Genomic DNA, 25398 nt, shown 5'->3' with positions numbered 1-25398 from the left:
AAAATAGAAATGACGGAAAGTCTGCGGAACTGCCTCTTATCTCCCCCCCTAAACCGATCCAAACTTCCTAAGAAAAATAAAAAAAATCCCCTCCATTGGGATAAAAACCCTAGATCCTTATCAGGCTTCTGTTTTTTCTCATGCGATCCTTGTCCTCTCCTAGGCTTTGATGCCGTCCGAGCCCTTGATGTCCTCTAGATGGACGGCGCCTGCCCCCTTCTCCCTCCGCTCCCTCCTGATCGCCGCCGGAGCCACAGCTCTGTGCTGCCTCTGCGCGCTCTGGGCCTTCGGCGGGGTCTTCAGGAAGGCTGAAGCAATCAAGAACACAAAGAAATCCTGCGAGTGTGAGTGCTCCTGCGGCGGCGGCGGGGACTCCGGCACCACCCGGGCGAACGGGGAGATGGCGATGTGCGGAGAAAAGAGGGCCGCGGTGGCGGAGAAAAGAGGGCAGGTCGGGGGGTCGATGATGGAGCAGCTGGTGCCGGAGATCACCACTCACGCTCTCAGCTACCTGGACTACACTAGCCTCTGCCGCCTCTCCATGACCAATTCCGCCATGAGGAGGGCTGCCAACGATGATGGGGCCTGGAAAGCTCTCTATCACAAGGTATCTCCTTCCCCAACATCTATCTCTATCTGTGCCGTTCCGGTTCTCGTATTGTCCGGCCCCTGCTTCCTCTGGCGGAACTCCTGGAATGCTGCCAAGATATCAGTATCTTTGGCTTCGTAGTCTGGAGTATAATAAGTCAATCTGTAACCTTTAACACCAGCTTTAAATCCAGCACTTGCTCTAGTCTCTGTTTGTGGCGACACAAATATATAAGATCCTGCTTTAGTAAGGGCCTTTTCTTTCAATTGAACAGTGGTAAAGAAACATCAAGGCGTTATTCAGCGTATTTTCATCCTGAACTTCTTATACGATTTGCTTTAGTTATGCAGGAATCATAATAGAGTTGGCTTCAAGAAAGTGTTATTTGTTGTCTAGAATATAGTAACCTGCGGTGCAGTGTTATTTGTTGTCTAGAATACGCTAACCAGGGATGCAGCGGCACGCCAAGGCCTAACAAAATATGTCATGACCAATGTAGCTGGTTGCATTTAATGATATTTGTGTGAATAAATAGTTGGAGTTCTATTATCTTTAAGGTTTTCTTGACCCAATACTGAAACTCAAAAATCGAAACCCTACTCTTCCAGTGGAAAGGTACCACAAGATTAAAAAAAAAATAAACACCGAAACTATCTTGATGGGCTGATATTTGATAGGTAAGTACGACATTGTTTAGGAATTGCTGTCAGTATCTTTGAGGGTGTTTTATTGTCAGTTCCATGATACTAATAAGCCTTTTTACCAATCCTCTAAAAACAAACAATTTCTGCATGGTGCAGGTTAGAGTGCAGTTCAGGCCCATCTGCTGTACACAGTGGGCTGTGAGATTCAGAAATGGACATTGTCATACGCTGTTAACATGTGATGGTGCTTCCGAAATCTCAAAGTCTGCCGTGTATGGTAGATGAGCCCATAGTGGAACTATGTTTCCACTTTAGTGGACCTAAACCACACCAATGCAGGTAATCATTGTTGGTTACTCCTTTCTGGTAAATAGAAAATGCCTGTTGAGTTACGGTCTGAATGTGCATCGTAGGTGTATGTCTTTCCGCTCCTGATTTATGTTACATTTCATGGAAATCATTGTAGAAACATGTGTTTATTAATCCTAGGCAGGAACTTTGTCAATTACTGTAAGTGACATAAATGGCCAAGTCTTGTGAATAAGTGTCACGGCATCCCATTATAGCCCCATTGAATGCAACACTAAATGCACTCCCCACCTCACGCCCCCCCAACCAAAAAGGAAAACAATTCTTTGATACATTATCATGTCTAGCACTTCTCTTGTGTCATTTTAGTGGTTAAATAGGATAATAGCTGTCCATCGGTCATGCATGTAATGTCAAGCAAATTTCATTGGTTGAAAAGATCATCGTTGTTCTTTATGTACTTTGTTGAATCACTTGCATTTTGCATGTTAAATTTTAGTTCCCTATGAAGTCATGCTTTCTAGACTACAATATTATCATAAGTTGAGGATGTGCTATAAGAAATCTATATGAATGGTTGGTGCCACATCGTTAGCATACACGATGTGGAAGAGACAGGCTTTTTGTTAAAACTAGAAAGGCATGAATATTTAAATTTTTTTGGTTATACAGTTTAAGCTTGCACAATCAAGAAACATTCCACAGTTCTACTTGATTGAATGTAAGCTAAGATAAAGGAAAGCAAGATTTGGTACAGGAAACTACATGTCTGCATGCATCTTCAAGATATGAATAATAAATGCTGAGCAGAACCAAAACTCAATTTTTTAGAAAAGATGTGTTTATTAGTTAACTAATGGTTGGCAATATTGGCTGACAATCCTAACTCTTCGTTATGATGTAGCCTATTGTGAACATGTGTCAAGTAGGTCTAGCACACGACCTACTCAGTTCAATTGGAGTATTTGGTAGTATAAGCCATTATCATCTTTGAGATGTGATGAGCTTGAGGTAATTTTATCATTTTTTGACATCAGTTTTGGGCTTAGGCCATCTAGTTATGAAACCTAATCAACTAATTCATGGTCCAATGAGAGACAGTTTTGTGTCTATATAAGTTGTGATTATTCCTTGATTTTGGTGTCTATGAGAACTAGTTATTCAGTTTATTTGGAACTTAAAATTGGGATTGATCTAGAATTGTATATATCTGATTATTAAGTGAGAGTACCAGGCTGGTTAGTTTGACTCCATTGTTCCTTCTATATCATCAGCTTTACTCATATTTCTATATCTTCACTCATGCTTTTATCTACTTTACACTAACCACGTCTCTTCTCCTATCAACTTTCCATGTTCCATCTCCCTTCAAAACCCCGCAGACATTCCTTCACTATAAGCTATTATATAAAGTATTTTGCTACATAGTGTGTGCTGAGGGTGCTATGCTGTCATAGCAAGATACTTGCATAGTATAGGTTTATGTACCTTGTTATATTGTGTATCAGTTCGTGGTGGTGCATGCTAGTCCAGCATGGACCCATCTTGTTTAAGCCCTGGCATGTGATTGGGCATGTGATTAGTGTGGCTCGATATGTATCATGCTTGCTTGTGACTGGCATGGGCATGTTATGCAATACTTCAATCTTGCTAAAAGATCAAGCCTTAATAAATAACTCTCTCTGAAGTAACATGTATTGAAGGAGGAAGTCCTAGTTGCAAATGGTAAAGAACAGAATGAAACATGCTTTTATATTACCTTTTTTTAAAATGCTAAATCTGTAATCAGAAATTATTTTTTAGCTCTTTTTATGATTGATATGCATATTCCAAGTTTAAACATCACCTTTCCATGTCCAGGATCTGTTCTAGTGTGAAATGAATGTTTTAACTCTTTTTGGATAGCAACATTGATTTATGGGCTTTAGATGGACTGACAGATTGTATGTCGACATCATTCATTTTGCATGATATAATCTCTTTAACATGAAAGTGATGCCCATAAAACTGATCGCTCTTCTATTAGTTATGCCATTGTGAACAAGTCAAAAGCCCTGTGGTCACATTCCTTATCCAAATGGAGGAGGCTCGGGTTGGAGACTTGGGAAGTATTTCCCTGAGAACTTTGGACCTGGATAACTTGCTCTGGTTGGTCTTCTCTCCTTTTCCCTCATCAGTTATTTCATTGGGAACTACGTTGTTCAACACTTATGAACATAGGTTGGCCATATCGTTCGCTTGCCCTAGCTGATGATAAGACAAACTGATAGGATCCTGAGCTTAGTTGCAAAACAGCAACCTAGGTGTGGGTTGAAGATGTGGAGCCAGGGATATGTTGTCTTGAACTTGGGTTAGTATCTTGCATTCCGAGTTGAGCCCAAGATTACTCGGACCTGCACAAGACTGCCCAATGTGCATATCCATGCTATTAATATTTCTGTTATATGTGTTGTTAAGTATTGTTTTTACCTGTTTTCTTTTCAGGATGTTCTTTACAGCTAATGCTGTTATCGTTATTAAAACTACCATTATCCATAATGAAAATTTGCTTTGATAGTGATATTTTAGTTATTTTTGTTCTTGTTTTAGTGGAACTACTATTTGTTTTGCAGGTTTAGTTCACCATTTTGATTGTTGTGCATTTTGACCTAAATGAATCAACACTTATTCTATATATGTGTATACATGGTTAGACACCTAGATATATTGTTATTAAGATGCAGTTTCTATCAATGAGAAGGGGAAATTTGTAGCCCCAGTTGAAGGTCGATTTCATGAGTAGTTCAAGTATGTACCACTAGCATTAAGAGTAGGGTTGTTAGTCCATGACTTGACCTGCCAACGTGACATGCAGCTGGCCTAAGATAAGCGGGTTTGGATTTGTAAGTGGTTTTGTGTAGTAAATGGGTTGACCTAACAAACCTGTTTATTAAATGGGTGGGATTTAGGTTTTGAGTCATGACCTGTCTAATCTGATTTGACCTATTTAATAATTGAGTTGGGTTGATAAGATTATGATGCAATCTATTTAAGATCCATTTAACATGTTAACCTGTTTAAGAGCCATTTTAAATACTTTTATTTTTGGATTAGTACCCATGTTAATTTGGTTAACAAGTTATCATGTACCCGAGCTGACTCCACTTGTTTATTAAATGGGTTAAGCATGTCTAGTTGGATTACCTGTTTAAGAAACAGGTAGGGTTTAGTTTTCATTTCTGACTTGTTTAATAAATGGGTCAGGTTCGGGTTGACAGGTTTTTCCTAATTCCTATGCCTCAACCTGATCCCTTGCAGCCCCAAATCAAGGGGATAGGATAAAATTGCTGTGTTTGGCTTGAGATTGTTCTCTGTGAAAGATCGGATGGGGTGAATGATGGCGATGGTACAATTTTGTATCAGCAGAATGGGTATATCGAATGTATTGTGCAATAAAATATAATCTGAGTTTTATTATAATAATTATCATTTTTTAATTCAGTTTTTATGCCTTTTCTCTTTCTTTTTTTTGTACCCAGCAATGATTGATGATTCATAGGCACATGGCCCCCATTCTACAAATTTGGTCGTTTGGCCTCCTATATAATTTCCGGCAATTTCTAGGATGAGCAGGACTAATTTTGTCAAGATCGTCAATCGTGGAAGTGGAATGTTATATCATATTGCATATGTTATATGAGTGCAACTATTAGTGTTCCAATCTGACAATGGTTCTGAGTGTCGGATATGGCAAGTGGAAAAAAACTTTGATAATAAATCATAGTAAGTCCCTGATTAGATTTGAACCACTAAGTAAAGATTCTGAATTTAAATTGATAGTTCTTTGAAGGGTGGAATGGTTGTAATGAAGGACTTTTGCCCTTCCACAACTCAAATTTTACATGTAGAAAGGTGCTAATTGGTTTTTAATGGAATGGATCTTGACATATATTTTTGGAAAAAATGCATGGAAAACTGTGTGAAAGGATGCATTCCAAAGAACAAGAAACTGAATTTTGACTCATAGCAATTCCAGCGTCGGATTTTTTTGGTATATACTAGAAGATATGATCTTGTGTTGCATCTTGAGTCTTTTCCTATAGATGTTGTCATACCTTGCTTCCTTAATCTGAAGTTTTCGTGTACATTTATTACTTTTCCTATTATAATCTGAATTATTATGAAATCATTCTTAACACTTGCTCTGTGTTTGTTTATATGGCTACAAGTTCATTATGTCCCTGTTATACTTGTTTAGTGCAACACCAAGATCCAACATATACTTCTTATTTGGTATTTCAATGTCTCAGGTGTCCAGAAAAACTTATAGTCTAAATGGCTAATAGTTATCTTGTAGGACTTTACGGTGGAACAAGACAGCATCACCCCAGTTAATGGATGGAAGTCTTATTATGCCGCCACCAAGGCCATAATTAATGTCAATGCAGAGTTTTACAACATCATTAGAGAAAGATCTCTACCAGCAATGAGTCGCTTTTGGCTTAACACGGGCTATGTGAAGTGCATACATGGCTCTGGAGAGTTATTTACAGGGTATGATCTGAAACACAATTTTACAAAGATTGTTATATTACAACTTATGGTGAAATTAGGAAACAGTGCAACTGTTATTTCTTGAGATATTCCATTCTCATATCGTCTTTGTTAACATACTTAAATCATTGAAAATTGTATATATGCCAAGAGCCTGAGTAAGACCAAGCTTTAGGATGTGCTTCGTATTGCTTAAGGAAAAAAAAATACTTTTATAACTTTTAAAGCAAAAAAGTGCTTCCTAGAAAATAAGTGCTTCGTAACGATACCTGAAAAATGCTTCCACAAGAAAAAAAATAAAAGAGTACTTTTAGAAGAAGCTAGAAAACCTAGCTTCTGGCTTCCCCTTTTAGAAGAAGCAGAAGCACCACCAAACGTACCCTTAAGATGAAGATGCCATATTTGACATTCATATTTTTGGCTCTTAGTTTATTCTTTGATCACCATAGGATAAAAAGTATAAAGAACAAATCTTATCTATTTGGGTGGGCTAGATAGAGCCTTTCTTGTATTCCTTTCCTTAGTTGTTGAGGAAGTGTGGCAAATGATATAACTGATTCTGCATTTTATGTTAATGCATTTGCTCAGAAGACTGTCTTTCTTCTTAAGCTCTTCACATTACAGTATTCAGTTAACATAGCTGAAGGACATATGTTAATTCCTAGTGGAGTGATCTAGTTCCTTTTCTACAATCCACACTTTTTGAATTTCTTGTAACCTGATTATTAGTGTACATATGAAAATTGTTAAATGAATGCAGATACCTTATTAAGCTTTATTCTGATTTTTGTTTTTCATTTGTCATTCCTTGTTTAGTAGATAAATAAGCTCTGTTTGATTGTGATAAACTGTGAACTAGTACATACATCATATGTTTCATCATCCATATTTGGTTGCGTCAGATTCTCATGTCTGGTAGTACTGATGATGAAAAGCTCAACAAAACATCTTTGATGCTTGAATTGTGCTTTGAGCTTGATCATTGTCCACCTTTTCTTTCCCCTTCCTATTCAAAAGATGATGGTGACTAGGTGGTTCTTCTTCCTTTATTGTATGAGAAAGTGCAGAAGAGCTAACTGATTTTTAGCTGAAGAGAATTATTTGTTGGCTAAACAAAGTCCGAGGAAAGCTGAAAGGATGTTGTGTTGCTAGGGTGATTGAATGTGGGAGGCCGAAGAAACATAGTTGGGTTTCAGTTACGAATAACATGGGCTTGGTCCAGTTGGCTGGTTTGAGTGATTACAGAGTGTTTGGGGAAGAGAACAGTTCATTCATGGGGAAGCAGGCAACAGTAAAATGTTGACTAAATTTCTATTCTTAAGTAATATTTGAATTTGTGCAATTTTTATATGGCTATATTGGCAAATGCTGAAGATTTTTTGAGAAGAATCATAAGATGGAGTATATAAGGGTTCGGATTGAAAGCCAAGTGGTTTATCCATGATCTATGACATGTTTTGTTTTGAAGTTGCTTTAAAATAGTAGCAACTATGGCCTGAATGAATGTGGAAACCATTTTTGATTGCATCATCCTTCTCTCATGCTAGGGTTATTGAATTTCCATTATTTTTGAAACGTGCAGCAATTTTGATTTTAGAGATCATCAGATTTAGCCAAACTGTTTTAAATTTTGACCTTTCATGTAAACTTTCAGTTGAGTTATACATTAACTTTTATTTCTGTGTACTGATAATTTAGCAAACCTACATGTAAGTACTAAAATTATAAGTCAAGAGTACTAAATAACCCCCTTGCCTCGACTGCTTTCTATCTTAAACAATCATATATATATATATATACTTCATTAATTTATGTCAGGTTAGACTGGTAAAGCAACATATGCGCACCAAATAATAGTATACATGTCAAGGTGACAAAGTATACCGTTCTCTGACTTGGGAACAATTTTTTTTATCACTCTGAATTAGTGCTGTCCAGACCAATCATCAGGTATCTGCGACCATTCGATTGCAATGCTTTAGTACTGCTGCTGCTTATGGACTTTTGGGGTTTATGGTGAGCATAAATGATTTCACATGCAATGGTTGCTCATGCATTCAGCTTCATGCTTCAAGGTATTTTATAAATTGTCTGTCAACATGGCTAGTGGAATGGGAATCATTATTATATTACAGCATAGAACATTGATTTTACATTTGCTCTCCCCTGGAAATTGTTTATTCTTTTCCTTAGAGGCGCATACGTGATCCATGGAAATAATGTTTCTCTTCCATCTGGTCTTCAATCATTCTTGGTTTCATTTTATAGGTATACTGCAGTGATTAACAGTTGGGCTCTGGCATTCAATTGGGTTCAAGGAGGGGCTGGTCAAGGTGTTGCCTTTCAGATACGGAATGTACGAGCTCGTGTGCTCAGTGATATGGCATGGGTCACCATGAAAGCTTATGTTGATGTGGACTCAGAGCCATTCCATGTGACCAATGTCTATGAGTTTCACAACAAGCGGTGGCACATGGTTCACCATCACAGTTCAGTAATGCTCATGGATGGGGATCCGGGACCCCACAATCTTTTTGGTTGAAGTGGATAGGAAATACAACAATTGCAATATACCTGAATGTGGCAAAAGCTCTTGCTTCTTTTTTCTCTTCCGTTTAAATTTCCTTGTGTTTTTTTTCCCATTTCACCATTGGAAGCTTTTGTAATCTCACCAGTCTAGACTGTTAATATATATTTGTCATCTGTTTTCTGTCCAAAGGCCTTAATATATTCTGTAATTTCTTTGAAACTTTTTTCATTTCATCTTCAGATGATTTAGGACATGAGGAGCTTTTATTAGCACTTTTTATAGATAGCACAGCGGTTATATACTTGTACAGGAAGATTGTGGGAGCCAATCAATTGAAAACATTTGATGAGAATAACATGCCTCGTTATACTGGTTAAAGTTTCATGGTAATTTATTATCAGTTTATGTATGTGACTGGTCATATGGTCAGTCACTTTCAGTAATTTTATTAGTTTAAGTGGACGAGCCATGCTAGGTTCCAAGGTTAGCCTTCCAGATCACATTGCTTCTATTTCTATAGCTCACATCGCCGGCGTAGATGCTCGAGTGACGTTGATTCTCATTGACTAGATTCTGACTCTCAAGTTTGGATGGTAACCTGAATTGCTTGTTCGGTATGGCATGACCTAGACCATATGTTTTGGTTGTGCGAATTGCATGCCATGATCCTCTTGTTTCTCAAGTCAGTCGATTTCGCCCCACTGTGTGCGACTCGTTGCAAATTGAGTTGCCGGGCTTGATCAGGTCGATTTTCTATTTGCGGGTATCAACATGATCATGTTAGTTCAATGATAAGGATCATGGTGACCCCAAAAAAAATGCAAAATTTGGCATCAATTTGTTGCTTAATCGTAAAACCCATCATACTTGGAAAAATGGGAATACAAATGCTTGGTTATAATTCAGGTCAATATAGTTTAAGTCAACATCACCTTGTAAGAATATACAAGGATCAATCATCATCCTAGATACCCTGGGTTGACCTATTTTTAAGATTCGATGCATGGCAGAATATTAGTATTATATAAAAGAAGATTGTATGGAGCTATTTTAATGCATGGTTCCATTGTCCAGTGGTTAGGACATCGGACTATGAATCCAGTAACCCAGAGTTTAAATCTTTATGCAACCTATTTTTTTTCCTATGACTTGATAACATAAGTAGCATAGTTGTGGCTCTAATCTGATGTTTGCATGATTTAATAGTTAGGACAATCTGAAACCAGTAATCTGAGTTCAAATCCACCAAAACTGACCTCAACATCAGCCCTTATATATATATATATATATATATATATATATGAAGTGTGTTGTTCTTTGACTCTTTCAATCCATCACTACGAAACTAACCCCAGCATCAGCCCTTATATGCAACATCTAGCACGACTCTTCTTCTCCTCCATCTATCATGGTTTTATCCCTTTAAGAGCCATTTTTTATGCAATGCAGCTTCATTGGTTTCTTTTTCTTTTTCTAATTAAGATAGTTTGTCCTTTCTTTTGAAAAATTTCTTCCTTGAGCTTATTTTCACCAGTTATCTTTTTGAATCAGGCAGCAAAGTCTCTCACATAGCTTTGCCTGTGAATACTTTCTGTCTTTATCCTCTTCCTTCTCCAATTGCTTCTAGTAATATATTTCGTAATATGTGAATTATAGTGACTTAATCGCCGTTATCTTATTATCATCAGCTTTTATTTCTTCCAATTTTAGCTTATCTCCTTCTCTATATGTTGTTGTTATTGTTTTGTTTTTTCTTTCCTCTAGCGCTCTCACATAGCTTTGGTTGTGAATATTTTGTCTGATCCTCTTACTTCTCCAATTGCTTGTAGTGATGTACATATTATAATCAGTGGATTCTAGTGCCTTAATTACCGTTTTCTTATTATCATTAGCTTTTATTTCTTCACATTTTAGCTCATTTCCTTCTCTATATGTAGGTGGTGGTGTGTTTTTTGTTCCCTCTATTCTTTCTCTTTAATGAGAAAGTATGTCACCTTTTACCCGGTGATCTATAATAGAAAACAAATACCATCCCCTAATGATATTTATTTTATTTTTTTATTATTATTATAAAAAATAAATATAAAATTTATGATTTATTCTATAATTTTTTTTATCTACTTTTCGTATATGATAATTTTGTATGAAATTTATTTTTTTTATACGAGATTACCTTCTAATTAAAGAGGGCCAAGTGTGTTTTTGGACCTAAGCTGGCGATTTTTTTATTTTGTTTCGCTCGAAACACCTTATCCGATCTTACTCCTTCCGGAACAGAGCAATTGTCTTTCTTCTAACATCTGATGCAGATCTAACGGTTGAGATATCCGGGATCATCTCCCTGTGCAGAGGCATTTCCTGTGGTTTCTCTCTGCCGGATTACGTTTTCTTTTCCTCCGATACGCCCCCAGCTATCGCTTTCAAGCCGGATTAAAACGAAGAGGCAAGAGGTGTAGTCGCTAGAGAGGAGAGTGAGGAGGGGAAAAGGAAAGGAAAGGAAAGGAAAGGAAAAGGGGAAGGGAGAAGAAAGAGACGATGGACGCGGAGACGCAGCGGCGGATCGAGGAGGTGGTGCTGGAGATCCTGGAAAGCTCGGACATGACGACGATGACGGAGTACCAGGTCCGGAGGACGGCGGCGGAGAGGCTCGGCCTTGACCTCTCCATACCCGACCGCAAGCGCTTCGTCCGCAGCGTCGTCGAGTCCTTCCTCCTCTCCAACAAGGACGAACCCCCTCAACAACAACAAGAGCAAGAACCGCAAGAAGAAGAAGAAGAAGAAGAGCAGGAGGAGGAGGAGGAGGAAGCGAAGAAGGGGAGCCGCAGAGAGAAGGAGTACGACGACGAAGGCGATCTCATCCTGTGCCGTGTAAGCTGTCTCAATCGAACATCTAAACCTTAGTTTCTTGTTTTTTAGATCTTCGTTTTCTGGATTCGTTATCTAGGGTTTTGGTTTGCGTTTTTGTTGCAGCTGTCGAATAAGAGGAGGGTGACGCTTCAGGAGTTCAGAGGGAAGACGCTGGTGTCGATCCGGGAGTACTACCAGAAGGACGGGAAGGAGTTGCCTACTGCCAAAGGTATTCATCTCGTTCAGTCTTATCTGCGGCTTTTATGCATCTGTAGGAATTTCTTGGATGAACTCCGCTTTGTTTCTTCATTTTAATTAGATTTTTTTTAAAAAAAAAAAATTATTAGCGCGTTGATTCTGAAATCCAAACTATACTCAAGTAAATATGGTTATATATCAAATGACAAACCTGATAGTTTCTGTCCTGCATTCCAGAAAGAACCAATTCTTTTTCGTGAAAGATGGTGGTAATTCATCCAATTCTTGTTCTGGTCTTTCTTCTGATTGGCTACCAAATATATTGCGCACAAGGGACAAGGGGCTGGGGAAGGATTATTGTATCTTGAGGGGAAAGGGTTTAGATTGGCACTAGAGGCACCATTCCCATAGGGAATCAGGGTATCTGCGTGATCCAGGGGGGTATGAGGCGTTTGAGATCTCACCTGCACTCTTGGCTTGTCCATCCATATTAAAGTTTGTTAAATTTGCCCTTTTTTTTCTTGAATGAGAGTAATTATTCTTTCCTGAATGGGGTGGATGCTGTACAGGATAGCTGCAGACTGGTTTGGAGAATCTTGTGCCCACTGGGAAATTGCTTATTCTTTTTAGTCAGCAAGTATAAGTAACAGTTGCCTACTTTAAGGAATTGTTTTCATTGAATCTTTAACATTGTTCTTGTGGTCGGGTTCTTTTTTCTGAAGTACATATTTAATTTTTTTTTCAAAGCTGCTTCTAGATTCATCATTTCTATTAGGAGCTTTTAATCAGTTTTAGTTAGGCATTAACACATTTTATGGCATGAAGCTTGCTTGAGTTCTTACTTCTGGCATGACCTGGCATTTTTGACAATGGTACCTAGACATGTGAAACAGGCATCAAGTGTCCGAGTGGTCATAGGTGCTGGACATTGTATCTTTCAAAAAATTGGGTATGGAGGCACGTCCATATTTTATAGATACATTTGTCAATATGTAGCGATGGATATAATGTTTAAATTTGTTGGATCAGTTGCTTTATAATTTAATAGAATTCATAAAATCTTTATTAAATGTTAGACTAATAAATTTTAGGTATGAGTGCCAAAAGTTGTTATGTGATGGCATCATGGACTTGCCGAATTGAAATGTCAACAAGTGTCATGAAGTGTCATGTTATCCAAGTGTTTGGAAACAGCAAAAATCCAAATTTTGAAGTATCCAGGTAGCACTAATTGTTGATATCATTTGCCTTCTGTAATTGATGTGGTGATAGGGCTTTTCATTTGTAAGCTGGAGCGTCTAGTTGCAAGATTGGTCCTATTTAAACTTTTAGAATTGTTGATATAATTGGCTCAAATCCAGGCATTGTGTTGCCGTTATTGTTTATAGCTTAGATATTCTATGCTATTTCATGAAACTAGAGTGGGTTTTACTTAATGAAATGCTCTTCAAATCATTATTTTATATATTTCTCAAATTAATAATGCAGCTTTAATGTAATGTTTTGATGTTATTTGTAATCTGTTTTATATATATAGTTCTGTTAATTCTCCAATACTTGTATGCATACTACAATTTCTCACATTTTTCGTTCATGTATAGAATTTTATGGTTGGTCCTGAGAAGAGATGCATCTACAAAAGGTGCCCCCATAGATAGATAGATTGTCTGGATGGAACATTTAGGCCTTTCTGTAGCTGTGAAATTTGAATGCTGATATATATATTTATCTCAATATATGTACAGACATACATGCACACATATAATACAACAAGGTTTTACTAGGATACCAAATTAGTGTTGATGAAATTCACATATGATCATCTTATTGAAGTTGTGCTGGTCTTCTAACATACAGTGAGATTATTTTAATCGATAATGGACAAATTCTTTTGATTTTTTATTCTGCTCTCTATTGGTGATACCTATGACAAATAAAATTTCTATTAATTGATGTCGAAGTGATAGACATTGAATATAGACAAATCATTATAATTGGCAAAAAAGATAGACCCAGTTAAAACTTGAGTGATAGTAAATAGATCAAATCTAGCAATGTAAACCTAGAACAAAGGCCAATTAGAGCTGGGTTTTGGATCACTTAAGACAACACTTGATCCATCCCATTAACACCTGCAATAACTAGCAGTAAGTTAGGATTTTGTTTATTTAATAACAAAAACTTGAAGGGGTTCATGAGTTTTAAACGTAGCCCGATATGCTTTTGTGTTTTTACTAATTTTATTAGGTGGTTCATGAATAGATGCTTACAACCTTTATGTATTTTTTTCTTTAAATACTATATAGAAGAAAGAATCATGGTTCAAGTACATTTATTTTATTTAAGGAGTTCATTGAGCAAAAAAAATCTTTTATTATTTTTTCCATTTGAATGGCAAAGAATCATGATTATATGATTAGAACGAGGATGGAATTTTGTTATTGGATTATTTATCATATGTGACACCATACGAATGGAAAATTTGTTTGTGCTATTACCCAGCCAGCTGGCTGTTTCACTGAAGCAACTCCTATTACTTTGCTATTAACATTGATAATAACGGTAATGCTCCTTTCAAAGATTTTGATACCCCATACGCTCATCTATTCTATAGTCAAAGCAGGAGCCTATCCTTAGCACCCCGGGACTGGATGGCTTCCAGGCTTTGTTCTTCCAACATTTTTGGAATATAGTGGGGGAGGACGTCAAGAATTTTTCAAAATTCACACTGTTTTCATGACCTCAAAGTGATCAACTTTATGAAATATGAGGGAGAAAAAAATTCTCTCTCCCTATTCAACTGCCCATCCAAGAGCTTCTTCTTTCCCTGGCTGTTTCTTCATATATTTTGATAAGATAGATTGAATTTTATTTGTTTGGCATGTGTCATGCTTGTGTAATCTGGTCTGACTAAAGATTTTCTATAATTATGTAAGCTGATATTTTTTTTTCTCAATTCTGTATGAAAAGGGAAGTGCGATATGAATTAAGTGGAGGTCCAAGTATCAAGAAAAGAAAAGGTAGGGAGACAGATAAATTGGAGTCAGCTCTAGTTTTGAGTTATCCAAGGACCGAAGAATCCTTTCTCCTTTCCTCATTCTTCTGGAATTCTGGAAAGGAAAAAAAAGAAGAAATAATGCAGACTACATGCTGCTACCGTGTCATACTAGAATATTTTTATTTTAGGAGTCCATCTGCAAAGCCTTGTCCATTATAATACTAGAAATGGTATGGGTGGGAAATTGTGAAGGCTTATTGAGGATTATAGTTATAGATACTCCACATATAATTACCCATTTGTTTTCTTATAAAATGTCAAAAAAATTAAGAAATAAACAAACATGATATTGCTAGAAGTAGAGCTGGGTGGATAAAGTGAGAACTTAGAAGTGCTTCTCTGATTGTGTGGCTATGGCTTGGCAAGGGAACTTATAAAGAAATGGTAATAATAAATGTTGGATACTGATGGGAGTGCAAGTAGGACCGTTACTTGGATTCTCACTTCCATCCAGAACAAGACGAGTTGTGCCCTTAATTCACTCTGCATCAGTGAAAGTCGCAATATCCCATTCAATTGGCCAAATAATAATTCACTATATTAAAAACTATTTAATTTTAATCAGTAAAAATAAATATTAAAAAATTTCTAATGCTTGCTAAGAAACATGAAATAGTTGTTCTGATGAAAAAAAATGATTGACAACGTCAAGAGCTTTACTTTTCTGTCAGAAAGGTCATGTGACATATATCTTGTTTGGATTTGCCCCTTAACAAATGTAAGAGAGAGAGAGAGAGAGAGAGAGAGAGACCGTGATACAGCTGAAATTAGAGGAGGTTCTAGTGGAAATTGATGTTTGGATAATGTTGATGGGTCGTGAAAAAGAAACCATAGACTTTTGGAAATTGCATGTGGGGATTTTAAAAAGCTTCTATTTGATAGATGTAGCTTGTGATAAGAGTGACAGTAGATAGAAATATCAATTGTTGCAACCTTAGAATAGATCGGATAGGGCTATTAAGCTATTGCTGTGGATATTGTGCATCATCGAATAATGCGCGCATATAAAAGTGTTTGCCTTGGTAGAATATATCACATGCAATAGGTTGACAAAAGAAAGATTTACTAGAACTAAATGATCATGTCCATGCACGTATATAGGCACACTTGCATGCGTGCACATTGATTAATCTGTAATAGATCCTGTACTCATGCAAGTTCCTGTTACAATTTATTTTCTCAGTTTGACAGTTATAGTTCTGCTGGGATGAAAGATCATCATTTGTGGACCTGAATGGTTGGAATTGATGAGAAACTATATGAAAATGTTCAAATTGGTCTGTCATCTGCTAGTAAATCTAACCTAGGCCCCTCACTTGGCGTGACACAGGGTCCATTCAATGCTTCGGTGGCTCTTTCTTTGAGTTGTCTTCTTTGTTGCCCTCTTGGTTTAGGGGCTGTTGGAAGTTTATCTTTATGCAGTTCAAATTTCGTGAATACAAACACATTACCTGTGGATATACAGTTGTACATCCAAGTTCAAATTTCTTGAAACAAGAATTTGAACCTTAAGTTCTGCCAACTTGTCAGCTGACTTTAATTTTTTTCTCTGTACACGGTTGTTAAGTGCTGATTTAGTCCAGCATTTTTGTTCTAGCTTTTACAAGAGCCCATGACCTATCCTCTTTCTTCCTAATGTAGCCAGCAAGATTAATTTAGTCATTTTACCCTTCTTACGGCTATATGCCTGCATTCATTAAAGTAGATTGTTTGTAGCCATCTAATTTTAGCTTTCTCAGAACTTCTATCAAGTGAAAGCTCAAAATAATTCTAAATTTTCCAATCAGTCCTCAACACAATGTATAGAAATTTCATCAGCACACTCCAGTATCTCACCCTATTACCTTTTCCCCTATATCAGAGGAGGTAAATGTGTTTTTCTATATGTTCCAACTCTAAGACTGCTGTTGAGATGCATTCAGTGGTTTCTACAGTAAAAATCTTGGACAGTTGCTTGAACTTGCTAATAATTTGTAACTATGCGACTTTTCCTAGCATCATGTCCTCTATTTAGTCGTTTTCCATCATAGTTGCTTTTCTTAGGGGGACAAGGTAGCTTGCCTGACTTGCTGAACTGTTTGACGTCTGATTCAGATTTTTCTGCTTGGATTCTTTGTAAGCCGGTTTGATCTTGCACATTACTGATGACGAAGATGCCAGATCATATCATCTTTGAACTCCTGATTCTGTTCCTTTTGTTGTCTGGCTACTAGATTTTTTTCAGCTAGGCTTGCCAAGATGATGTTACTAATTAATGCTTACTGTGTATTGTTATCACAATCCTACTTCAGTATGTTACTTCAGATTTTTGCATGGTTATATTTTTGTAGACTTGATCCTGCTGTTACTGTACGCTCAGGGATAAGTTTGACTGTTGATCAATGGGAAGCCTTTCGGAAAGCAGTTCCTGCTATAGAGGAAGCCATTGAGAAGATGCATGAGTAGGGCTGAATGTTTTTGAGAAAAGAGTCAGACTGAATGTTGTTTGCACGTTTCAAAACCTTGTATACTTGCTCTTCACCAAGCAGAGGTCGTGTTGCCGTATGGAAGAGTGGGTCAGGTTGGAGTCAAGACCAACTAACAATGAGTTAGTTGTTTCTGGAGAGTTGAGACTTATGACTTGGTTACCTGTCTAATATGTTTCAAGATTTAAATGATGTTTAATGTTTGTATGTAGGGGTTTTGACTTTTTGGATTTTGAATTTCGTAATTATGTTGAATGGAAGTTGGGGGATGTTTTTTGTTTTTTAACTTTTTTCTCTTTTGTACCTTTCTTTATATTAATATAGAGTGGGTCTTCCCTTTTCAATCAAAGGAAACAGAAGTTAAAAAGGGAATGGTAAACATTTTGACACTGCCATTGTTTATTGTAAAGTCCTGGCAGGACTTAGCTGCTGCTGCTGGTTTTTTTTTTTTTTTTGGGGTACAACGGTGACTCACAGCATACCATGTTAGTACACTTGGAAGATTCATTCTCTTTAGCGCAATGCATTCTTGGGTAGTTGGCTTCCATTCACATTGCGGATCCAGGATTTTGAATTCTAAGTACACACAGGATTTTCCCGATGAAATCTAAATCTGGCGTCTCAAAATCTCTTTGGTCAAGTCATACTTTTGTTTAGCGCAATGCATTCTTGGCTAGTTGGCTTCCATTCACACTGCGTGATTCCACTTATGATGTCATGCCGCGACGTCGCTCTATTAATGCTGCCAAAACCGCCGGCACCGAAAAAACGGTAATCAAAAATATAATTTAAAAAGGAAGTTCCGGACGAAATATTAGTTGTTTATCGAGAGGTATGAAAAAGAGAAACTGTTGATTTTTTGTGGAGCAAAATTAAAGAAAACTAAAGAATATGGAAGGAATCATCTTAATGGGGAAAATTATATATAATGATTAAAATAATTATGTGCAAAATTATTAGTAAAATAATTAAAATAATTATGTTTTTATAATAATGTTCATGTTTCAATGAAGAGTTATATATAATGATGCTATCATAGGGTTTAAATTAGTCCCCGCATGAGGCTTGTCGGAACTAATCGAACCTTACCCCAAAAGAATTTGAATTAATCATGCGGCATGTTGGAACTAGTTGATACACGTCAAGTAAGTTTTAGAACTGGTTCTATTCTAAAACTAGTTGATACCCATCGTAAGAAAATCTTACGCATGCACTGGTCTCGACAACCAACATTCTGATATTAGTTAAACTATAATATATAGAGAGAAATATAATAATTCTTTTGCCGTGTTTGAACTTGTACCTTTGAAATTTTTGACTAGAAACAATGAAACAATCTTCGGTAAGGCTACCTATATTAGACTCTTTCCAAAAGTTCCATATTGGTGGGAGTTTCAGCTAAATGTCAAAATGAAACCTGGCAGGATAGAATATATGGTATGTGACAGCCAAGCTCCGTAAAAGGATAGAGAAGGGGTGTTCACTTTTGACTGTTGACCGACGGAATGGCTACTTATCCACGAGACCATTTTATGGACGATTTTGATAGATATTGCTTCTGCATTTTTAGTCATTTTATTTTCTCATTCCTACGAATGTATTGATTTTAGATTTGTTTAGTAAATCTGGTTTACCTAAAGAAGAGCTTAAAAGCTTCACAGCCGAGGCTTCCTTTAGTTTTTTAGAAGGACTGAACTCAAGTCCGAAACTTGTGTAGATAGCCAACATGATTGATCTCGTCTCTCATAATGCTACGAGCCCCCAGATGTCCTCGTTTTGATTGAGAGCTTGTTTATCAATGAAATCAGCAGCTTTGTTGGCTTCGCGATTAATGTGGGTTGCAGTGAAGGAGTGTAACATTGATCTTCATTGAAGTATAAAGATGAGGGAATTGATGTGCTGCTGATATTCAGCATTCTCATTTGGAACAAGATAGACGTAGGCACATCTTACAGGCTGTGTAGGGGACTGACTGGTATTTTGGAAGATCCTTTCATTTCGAGCAAAACGAAATGATTTGGAAGATCCAAATCAGCCAAGCAAGAATTTTCACTAAGGATCAATGCCCTTCCTCTACCTCGGCCGCCCATATAAAATCCACCATGCCCGACAAAAAATTTGGCACAGATTCTATTGTTGACATACTATGTCAGCTGGTTCCAACTTCTTGAAGCAAAAGGAAAATTGAATATCACGTTGTTGAAGCAGATAAGGAGCCATGCACCTTGTCGCGTTCCATCCATACGAAGCCTCTGAAGTGGTGGACTGCGTAGGATGCAACCCAATCAGCTGTGCCATTCGCTTCCCTGTAAGAGTGTGTGTGGCCTGATGGACGTCACATCCTACAATAATCTGCGAATATCGAGAAGCAACCGCTTACTCTGACTTGCGACCTTTTTTTTCTCTTTGTGTAATTAATACACACTAACACAAAGGTCACATGATGTGAGAGCTGCTTCAATAATTCCCCATCTTGCAAGCAGATCTTTAGAAGGCAATCTGTTCCAGAGTGGTTTCCACCAAAAAAATTTGACCCTCAAGGGTACTTTCATCAACCGCAACCATTTTGGACAGGGGTTATTTACCAACTGAGATTTCTTAAGAAGAGGATATATCTTTAAGGGTACTAAGGCTGCTTTGGGTGCGGCCCCACACCAGCTGATCAGACCAATCTCCAGCCTCTAGATAGTGACATCAAATCACTAACTTTCAAATTAGCATTCATACAAGTTCATATTGATTGAATTCCCATTTCCAATCAGCCATTTACTTTGGTTTTGTATTATTTGCCCATGATCACAGATTTTTTTTTTCACATAACTGAACAATGTCGGGGTTTAGTGTAAAATGCCCAAGATCCATCGAACCGATATTTTGCTGAAACAACTTTGGCCCAGAGTGAGGTAGGATTGCTTATAAGTTGAGCGGCTAGCTTTCCCAAATAAGCAGCTACTCTGTTTTGGGACATGACACCACAAATTATGGCGGCTAACCAAATGTGGGATATAGAAGGGGTGTTCCATGTGATTTGGTTTGCCGATGACCATTTATTTCCACTTTTGAGGAGTCCAAAAGCAACCACCTTCTTTAGATAGGCACCGCTTTATGTTGCAGGTAATGACGTTATCAAAGAAATTGTCCTGATCTAAAGCTATTTGGTGATTTGGAAGCATCAAGAATCTAGTGGGACCGAGTTTGTTCTTGGTCAAAACATGGCTCGTTGCGGAAACTATTCATAACTCGTGCCTGAAATGAATCCAATAAGCTGGTTGGATTGTGAAGGGGTCATAGGGAGTTGCTAGAGCTATATTCTATCTTGCATAAGAGTATTGATAGCGTAGGGCTTGCAAGGATTTATGATGACGGTCGTGTAATGAATTAGGATAGTTCTATGAGTTACTAATACACAATTCTGTGAAACTATTTATATAAATAGTAAATAGAGATTAAAAAAAGGACTATATTAATGAATTCTCTCAATAATTTATATACACGAAAAAATTACTAGATAAATTAGATTCAGAAAACTAATCACGATAGATAATAAGATGAATTTTCACCTTTGCTCCGATCTTGAAGAGTTTAAATACAAAGAGAGATAATGTGACGGATAGCTATTGGACTGGTCCACCAAGCCTGGTCGTTCTAATAATTTCTCCATATAATCATCCTGTAAACTTGCACAGGACAGAGCAAGGAATCAGTATTCCAGCAACAATAAACAACACAAATAATTCAATACTGCATTTAAATATCCAGCTAAATATTGTGCGATGTCACCTAGAAATCCAAACAGCTGAATGAGAATTCAATTATTGATGGATAGCCGGAAGAATCATCTGAAACGACAAGATACGAATAAGTGCGAATTCTTTTGGCTGCATTTGAGAATTTTAAGGCGCGGATAGACTTGACACGACACTCCTAGCCGGCCCCAATCTATTCCCCTGGCAAGCCCTAATACCAGCGAAGTGAAAAATGCGTTGACGCAAATAAAACATGGGCGGCTACCAAGTCGCAGCATCACAGTCCTACGAAAAATGGCAACAAGGAGTAAAGCCAGATGTTTACATGAAACAATCACCAGGGACCTCGAACAGCGACCTTTAAAGCCTCCGACGCAAACACTGATATTTGACAAATAGGATCCTGGGATGAGGTTAATATCCATGTCGAGCTCACCTGGACACGCACGGGAAGAAAAAACTTGGAGAGGAATCTCCATTGGATCGAAGATTCTTTTTGAGTAAGGTACACCTGAACTGCTTAAGGCTAATAAACTAATTACGTTTGATTGTAGATTACACTAGACTTTCATTTATTTATGCTTCTTTTTTTTTATTCAAGCGGTGATGACGAGTTGGAATGAATAGCAAAACCTCCAGAACCAAAGCGCAAATATCCTCCTCCTCTCGGAGAGAATCGTCACCTTAAAAGCATTAGTTATCGGAGCTTACCAAGGTTTGATCTTATGCTCTGACGTGCTTCTATTCCGCGTGGTGACTTTTTCCTGGCGCGTGGAATAGAATGCACGCTTGAAGTCTGACATTAGCTCCCTTGTGGACAGAATCCATTAAATTTTAATTGAAGATGAAGCTTTGTGCCGTCAAGTTGAGGGGGTTGTTTCAGTGGATACACAGTGCTTTCCAGTACCATGCATTCAAATCTACGCTCCATGGGAGAGCTAAGACCAGTTCTTAGATCCCAAAGTCCGGGCTCTGTAGACTCGTGCTGTTTCCAGCCTTCCCGCATTTGCACTCTTCCTGGGGCAGAGAGACCCAATGGAGAATCCCAAAGCATTTTCCGCATGGGCGAAATCGCCAAGTAGCTTCCTCACGCAGGCTCTTGGATTCCTCCTCCGGGAAGGAAAAAAAAAAAGCCTTTGGTCTTCATAAACCAGATTGGACCAGCATGGGTGGCGACAAGGCGAGAGCTGCCTTCCTTTCGCTGAAAAGAATAAAATTTAGACGAGGTCCATAAAGCTCGGAATCCAAAAACGCTCGCCTTCAAGTTAGCACACCAAAGTGCTGCCACGAAGAAGGGAATCAGAGACAACAACGTAAACAAACACTGGTAGAGAATTTTTTTACAATAGAAAGAGCACCAATAAGCAGGTGATGGCGTAAAATGTTTAAATATACTCAGTTAGGACTCACATGAAGCTTACTGAAATTCTTAAAAACTTGACGTACAATCTATCGAGACCGCCACTGGGACAGAGCCACAAAAACTACTTCGACTTCCATCTGAAGTTTACGGCCAAACAAAAAGAGGAATTGCCTAAAGAACATAATAATAATTGCTAGCTTGAATCCAAAAATCTAGTATTCCATGCCAAGCTTGGAACTGCAGAGAGCTGGAATCGAGCAGCAGCAACATTCAAAGGAAACAATAACAGAGGACAGAACAAAAATTTAACTTAGGTGATAGAATTAGAGTATTGACTTACAGAAGAGACGGGGGGAAATGGTGCTATATATACTACCGACATGAAAAGATTCAAGCAATGCTCCCTCCGAAAGAGGCAGCCTATGGAGTGCTTCCTACCAAGTACCAACCCAGCTACTTCATCTACAGGTCGCCATGGATATGGTTACGACGAACTCGTGGTCTCGCGAGATATCGCGGCGATCAGCTTATCCCTCATCAGTTGCTCGGATCCCGGCGACTTCACCACGAATGTATGCAAGACAGCTTCGTTGCTCGCCGTGACCTTGGAATCCACCACATTGATCTGCGCCTCCTTGAATACTTGGATTACTTTGGAAACAGGATGGGTGTCCATCGGGCAGCTCACTCGGACGATCACCTCATCGTGCGCGGCCTGGACATCGATCTCCGGGCACTGCGCCCGCCTCTTGCGACCCATGAATGCGGATTCCGGACACTCCTCCCTCTCGGCCTCCATTTCCTTGACATTCTTCTGGAGTTCGGTAATGTAGGCTATGGCATCGCCGAGAAGGGAGGCCTTGTCCATCTTCGAGATGTTCGGCACCACGGCTCTGAGAGCGTAGAACCTCTGGTTGAGCTTCTCCCTCCTCTGGCGCTCGGCTTCGACATGATTGAGGGGCTCCTCCCTCCCATTCGCCGGCTTCCGGCCTCTCTTTCTTGGCCTCCGGTCGTCCATTGCCACCGGCCGCTCTTCCTTGCACGAAGCCTCCACATCCGAATGCTCCGACTCCAGCACGCCCAATCGGGCAACCAGCGCCCCGGAAGCCCTCGAAGTCGCCCCGCCGCTGAAGTCAATTTGCCGCAGCTGCGACTGGGGCTGTGGTTGCTGCTGCTTCGGAGTCGAGAACTGGTTCGTCCGAGGGTCCTCCCTCACCCCGTTGCCGTGAGGAACGAACGCCCTCGGCGAGGGATCCACTCTGCCACCGCCGATCGCCACGACGCCGTTACCAAACTTCTGCTGGTGAGAATTCGTAGGGGGAGTACGTGTATGACTCCAATTCAGCCCATTAACGATGCCACTGGAGACCGGCGCCGGCACCGGCGCCATCCGATGATGATGATTTCTGCCATTTCGTTGGATCTCCACAGGCCTCTCTTCTGCTCTGGCTGCCATCGAGAGCCTCTCGCCGAACTGAGATCGTCCCCCGATGTTCAAATCCTTCCCAAAAATCCTCGGGTGCCCCACCTCTTCCCCCCCTGCCGCCCGGCCCTCAAGACGGAAAACCGAGCCATTCTCATCTTTCATCTCGACGGGATTGCTCCCGCCGGGAGAGAACACGGCCCTTATCATCTGCAAGGCCTCGAAGCTCTCCGGCACGGTCTTTACCGAGGCCAATTCGAGAACGCCGGTGTCGAACGGCACGAGCACGACGGTCCGGAAACCGGCGGATCTTGCGAGGAACGCCCGGACGCAGTAATCGGCAGCGGACGCCGGAGATCGGAGGCTGGGATCGGAGACCCAGATGGGCTCCCCGAACGCGAGGGCCCTCCCGGGACCCCCGGCGCCCCGGGGGAAGGAGAAGTACATGGATGACAGGAAATACATCTCCACGTCGGTGACCCGGTCGAGCCGGAGCGCGTAGATCTCCTCGTCGGCGCCGCCGGAGAGGACGTGGAGCTTCTGGAGCACCCGCTTTCGCATCTTCTGGCGGCCGCCGTCGTCGAGGGCTGCCGTGGAGCGGCAGGGGGCCTCCTCGCAGTCGCGGAGCTCGCGGCAGTGGCCGTCGCCCCAGCCGAGGACGAGATCGCCGGACTTGGATCGCGAGATCTGCCAGAAGATCGCGGAGGCCCAGGGCGCGACGGGGCGGTCGACGAGGTCCTGGAGCTTGGTCTGGAGGTCGGCGTGGCCGCCGACGGCGGCGAAGATGCCATCGGATGACACGTGGCTGGAGGAGAGGTAGTCGACTGCCTGGATGCCGAGGACGGCCACAGCCATGGCCCGTTCCTCGTCGGACCACAATGATGAACCCACTCCCGTCCCCATTTCCGTCTTCATCTACGGAAATTTAGCCCTAGAAAATCTCCCGAAAAAAAATCCTTAAAACCGTTCAACAATCTCCCAAGGTCTCCTCCCCGGTTTCTCAGATCTCATTCTTCGAATAAAAAAAAAAAAACGCAAAGCAAAATGGAAACCAAACCAGACCAAATCAAACTAAATTAGAGAGAGAAATTTCTATTCCTTCCTCCACTCTAGATCTAAACCTCGAGACCTCGATGGGATCAGAGAGGGTGCTGGGCGAGGGGGAGTTTGGAGGAAGAGGACGACGGAGGAGAGGGCTAGGTCGGCGAGGATTTTGGTTTAAGTACTCGTGTCAACCCCTCGCGCCTCTTATACGAACGTGGGACGGGCGAGCCGGTCCGCCACCGAGTCCATCCGAGCCGGCTGCAAAGAAAAAAAATATATATTTAAACGTTGGGTTTAGCGAAGGTAGGCCCAGTGGGTCGCAGCCACATGTGCATCGTTAGGTACGTGCGGTGGAAGATAGAGCACGTGTTGGTGGGCCGGAGTCCGTTGGCCACGGTTCGGCGCGGTCTTGTGGTTTCCGGTTTCGGTGGGCTCAGGCCTGGTTTAGCCGCCGGTTTTGTGGGTGGGTGGTCAGCCAGAAATAAATGCGGTTTGGCTTGTAATATATCTATGTTTTTACTGCGTACGTACGGCGTTATGTGAGAGGGACAGAGCTGCGACTGGAAATGGACTTTTTCTTTTTTTTTAGGGAAGACAAGAAGAGGAAATTTACGGTGACGTAGATTTGGTCTGGTTTGAATTTTAGATG

General features: G+C 39.9%; 2 protein-coding genes and 1 pseudogene across 7 annotated transcripts; 2 read left to right on the top strand and 1 right to left on the bottom strand.

Annotated features, from left to right (window-relative positions):
• LOC103719178 (F-box protein SKIP8) lies at window positions 1–8983 on the top strand. Of its 2 annotated transcripts, XM_088705022.2 has the most exons (4): window positions 1–607; window positions 5879–6075; window positions 8004–8150; window positions 8344–8983. In XM_088705022.2, the coding sequence occupies exons 1-4, from the start codon at window positions 170–172 to the stop codon at window positions 8615–8617; spliced, it is 1056 nt and encodes a 351-aa protein (XP_088561148.1). In that variant the 5' UTR covers window positions 1–169; the 3' UTR covers window positions 8618–8983. The 2 variants fall into 2 exon arrangements, with proteins under 2 accessions (XP_088561148.1, XP_008806517.3); XM_008808295.5 differs by lacking the exon at window positions 8004–8150 and having other exon boundaries at window positions 6–607; window positions 8344–8824.
• A 2012-nt stretch (window positions 8984–10995) lies between these two features.
• KELP (transcriptional coactivator p15 (PC4) family protein (KELP)) lies at window positions 10996–17459 on the top strand. Of its 4 annotated transcripts, XM_088705024.2 has the most exons (4): window positions 10999–11473; window positions 11576–11681; window positions 12544–12599; window positions 12742–14787. In XM_088705024.2, the coding sequence occupies exons 1-4, from the start codon at window positions 11141–11143 to the stop codon at window positions 12745–12747; spliced, it is 501 nt and encodes a 166-aa protein (XP_088561150.1). In that variant the 5' UTR covers window positions 10999–11140; the 3' UTR covers window positions 12748–14787. The 4 variants fall into 4 exon arrangements, with proteins under 4 accessions (XP_088561149.1, XP_088561150.1, XP_038987159.2 ...); XM_088705023.1 differs by having other exon boundaries at window positions 10996–11473; window positions 12544–14787; XM_039131231.2 differs by lacking the exons at window positions 12544–12599; window positions 12742–14787 and adding an exon at window positions 17039–17459 and having other exon boundaries at window positions 11002–11473.
• A 4837-nt stretch (window positions 17460–22296) lies between these two features.
• LOC103719154 (transcription factor MTB1 pseudogene) lies at window positions 22297–24937 on the bottom strand (annotated as a pseudogene). The gene has a single exon (XR_015969084.1). The product of XR_015969084.1 is annotated as a transcription factor MTB1 pseudogene (transcript).
• Window positions 24938–25398: the final 461 nt, after the last annotated feature.

Source organism: Phoenix dactylifera, chromosome 9, assembly GCF_051530095.1.
Source record: "Phoenix dactylifera cultivar Ajwa chromosome 9, Ajwa_hap1_PhDact_Kaust_v1.1, whole genome shotgun sequence".
Classification (NCBI taxonomy): domain Eukaryota; kingdom Viridiplantae; phylum Streptophyta; class Magnoliopsida; order Arecales; family Arecaceae; genus Phoenix; species Phoenix dactylifera.
The sequence above is the reverse complement of the archived record's forward strand: the minus strand, read 5'-3'. Positions and strand labels throughout refer to the sequence as shown.

Coding starts and splice junctions, on each gene's coding strand:
- KELP (XM_008808287.6), top strand. CDS start 11,141: ATGGACGCGGAGACGCAGCGGCGGATCGAGGAGGTGGTGCTGGAGATC. Junction 11,474..11,575: donor GCGATCTCATCCTGTGCCGT/GTAAGCTGTCTC, acceptor TTTTTGTTGCAG/CTGTCGAATAAGAGGAGGGT. Junction 11,682..17,067: donor GGAGTTGCCTACTGCCAAAG/GTATTCATCTCG, acceptor CTGTACGCTCAG/GGATAAGTTTGACTGTTGAT.
- LOC103719178 (XM_088705022.2), top strand. CDS start 170: ATGCCGTCCGAGCCCTTGATGTCCTCTAGATGGACGGCGCCTGCCCCC. Junction 608..5,878: donor GGAAAGCTCTCTATCACAAG/GTATCTCCTTCC, acceptor GTTATCTTGTAG/GACTTTACGGTGGAACAAGA. Junction 8,151..8,343: donor ATTCAGCTTCATGCTTCAAG/GTATTTTATAAA, acceptor TTCATTTTATAG/GTATACTGCAGTGATTAACA.